This window comes from Nicotiana tomentosiformis, chromosome 3 (assembly GCF_000390325.3).
Source record: "Nicotiana tomentosiformis chromosome 3, ASM39032v3, whole genome shotgun sequence".
Lineage (NCBI taxonomy): Eukaryota > Viridiplantae > Streptophyta > Magnoliopsida > Solanales > Solanaceae > Nicotiana > Nicotiana tomentosiformis.
In genome coordinates, this window is record NC_090814.1 from 128,908,523 (window position 1) to 128,911,101 (window position 2,579).

General features: G+C 34.7%; 1 protein-coding gene across 1 annotated transcript; it reads right to left on the bottom strand.

Annotated features, from left to right (window-relative positions):
* Positions 1-696: 696 nt before the first annotated feature.
* On the bottom strand, positions 697-2,254 carry LOC104107641 (gibberellin-regulated protein 6). The gene is made up of 3 exons (XM_009616499.4): positions 2,049-2,254; positions 1,924-1,957; positions 697-1,135 (listed from the first exon to the last, which is right to left on the bottom strand). The coding sequence occupies exons 1-3, from the start codon at positions 2,145-2,147 to the stop codon at positions 954-956; spliced, it is 315 nt and encodes a 104-aa protein (XP_009614794.1). The 5' UTR covers positions 2,148-2,254; the 3' UTR covers positions 697-953.
* Between the last annotated feature and the right edge of the window lie 325 nt (positions 2,255-2,579).

Genomic DNA, 2,579 nt, shown 5'->3' on the forward strand with positions numbered 1-2,579 from the left:
GTTTTACTATTTCGTTAAGCCAGTGCTGGTGTGTACAAGAGAGTAGCAACAAAAACAAAAGGTTGTTATAAAATTAAGTGATCAGTAGTTCCTGAAAAGAGCTAAGGAACTCAAACAGAATATACATGTCATATAAATTCTTTGATCTAGTCCAAATGGCAAGGAGGGAGGGGCGTGTCTATTTGAGTGTGTGGAGTGAGCTTCTTTGCTTTCAAACCTGAGTTCCTTTCTTTACAGATCACCCAAAGAACAAAATTAAGGATTGTGTTACATGGAATATTGAACTGTTTCTTCCTCGTTCTTTCCTTTCAATACGTGATTGCATCCCTTGCACATTATATGGCATCACTTGTTATAATTTATATGGCATCCCGAAGGCTACTTATATTTTAATCTAATAGCAAGTAAGAAACTAATCCACTTTATGCTTTATTGTTTTGTACATGTTGAAGAGTCTATTTTTCATTTTCACTTTCATTCTGTGTGTCAAATAACATGAAGATGAATATACTTACTGTTTTCAGCACGCAGTGAAGCCTTGTTCTTATAAATTAAAATTTCTCAATATTTAAGTCGTGTCTGTTGTCACTTTAATAAGACCTCACATGCATTTCTCAAATTGACTCAGGAACATAAAAATGTGGATGTTGATGCTTTTAGGCAGGCAACTTAAGTCTTAGTTATTGAAACAAAATCTGGAGAACATTGTTATATTAGAAAAGAGTAATTAAAACATAGTAACAATAGACCAAAAAGAATTGGTCAAACAGCTCTCATATCGGGCAACACAAAAGTATTCGGCCCAAAGGAGCAATACAGTAAAAGTACACTTAGAAGAACCAAGGTCATACAACTTATGACCTATGATTCGTGAGAAATTAAATAACAGTAGGATTAAGAAGACCGACAAACAACAACATCATTAAACTGGAAACGAATTCCAGAAAGTAAAATTAAGGGCATTTGGGTCCTCCTTGCTGGGTCTTCCAGTTGTTGTAGCATGGGCAAACACCCTTGTTTCCATAGAAACCAGGGGGAACACACAGACATGTTTTGCAGCATTTTTGGCAGAAGAACATGCATGGTTTGTGGTACTGTGTCTTGCTACATCTCCTCGTGCATTGTGGCAGGCATTCTGTTTAACAACAGTTAATTAGTACAATGATAAGACATAAATACATAGCCGATGATTAACTAATTCTTTGTTGTTTGTGGCTCATGTACGGACTTATTCTAATAGGATCTAACAAATATGCTCCATCAATAATATTGTAGTATGTGTTTTTTTTTGTTTTTTTTATTTTTATGTTACTAATCTCACTTGTTATGGACATACCCAAAATCATCTTTTTAAGTTAATTTTTTTTTTACAGGGGTAGCATGGGTAAATGGTTAACTGGTCAAATAAGGTCAGAGCAAGGCCAGTGGTTGAGGTTCTTGGAATTGGTTAACTTTGACAAATTTGCTATTGCTATAGGAAACTGAGCTGCATTCTGGGAGTCCGAGGCTATTGTTTGTTTGGCAGTTAGGGTAGGTTATAGCTATAACAGTACTCTGAATTACCATAATAAACAATTAAGTACTAGTAAATCCACATTTCACGTGAAAAGGAATATACTGCTAGAAAGAATGTTTTAAGTGTTAAATTACTCGAACATGCAATCAAATGCTATTAATTAGTCACTTGAACTGTAGATAAGCATCTGCTTACGGTTGCTGAACTTTCTTGTGTAAATTTTCGTCGCAAATAAAGATTTCAGACACTATTCAGCCTAAAATTTAACGATGTTAGTTAAAGATTCATTTAATCAGGGAAGTTTATAGGTCTTATTTTGGTTTAGAACGAGTGTTGTGAGATGATGTCGGGGTACTGAGGATAGAGAGTAAATGTAACGAGATCAGAGTAAAAGAGAAGAAGCTTACGTGATGGCTTCAAGCTCCCTGGACCGTACCTTGACTGGAATCATAAGCAAATTTTTGTGTTAGAATAAAGAAACAGAGTAACAGGAGAAAATGTGGAAAAAAAAATAATGGAAAGAAGAACTCACAGCATCAAGGTGGTACTGGGCATCTGCAGCCAAAACAGTGGTTGCAACCATGGATATGGCAACGAGAGCCAAAAGGAAAAATGAAACGAGCTTGGCCATTGCTGATTTTCTTGAGAACAAATAAGCTTGTTAGTGTTTCTGTAGAAAAAGTGAATGAGGGCTGATGCAAAAGTGCTGAGGAGTTTGGACTATAAATAGACTCCTTTGAGGTAGATGGGATCAAATTATTTAGTAAAAAAATCTAAGATTTGATCTGAGTTTGGAGCCGTCTTCCTATTTTGCCCCTAAGGCGACAATGGTCTCTTTATGAGAATGTAATTCTATTTTGTTTACTAGAGTATTATTTTAAGGGATTTTTACCTTCTTATACATTATTTGGAACTTTATTACACTTCATACTCAACTTTCAATTTAATTACATAAGCATATATAATTTACCAATTATATACATCTTAGGAATTAAATGAGTTTCTCTTTATATTAGGAATTGAATAAGGAATCAATTATTTCTCATCCTCATTCTCTCTACTG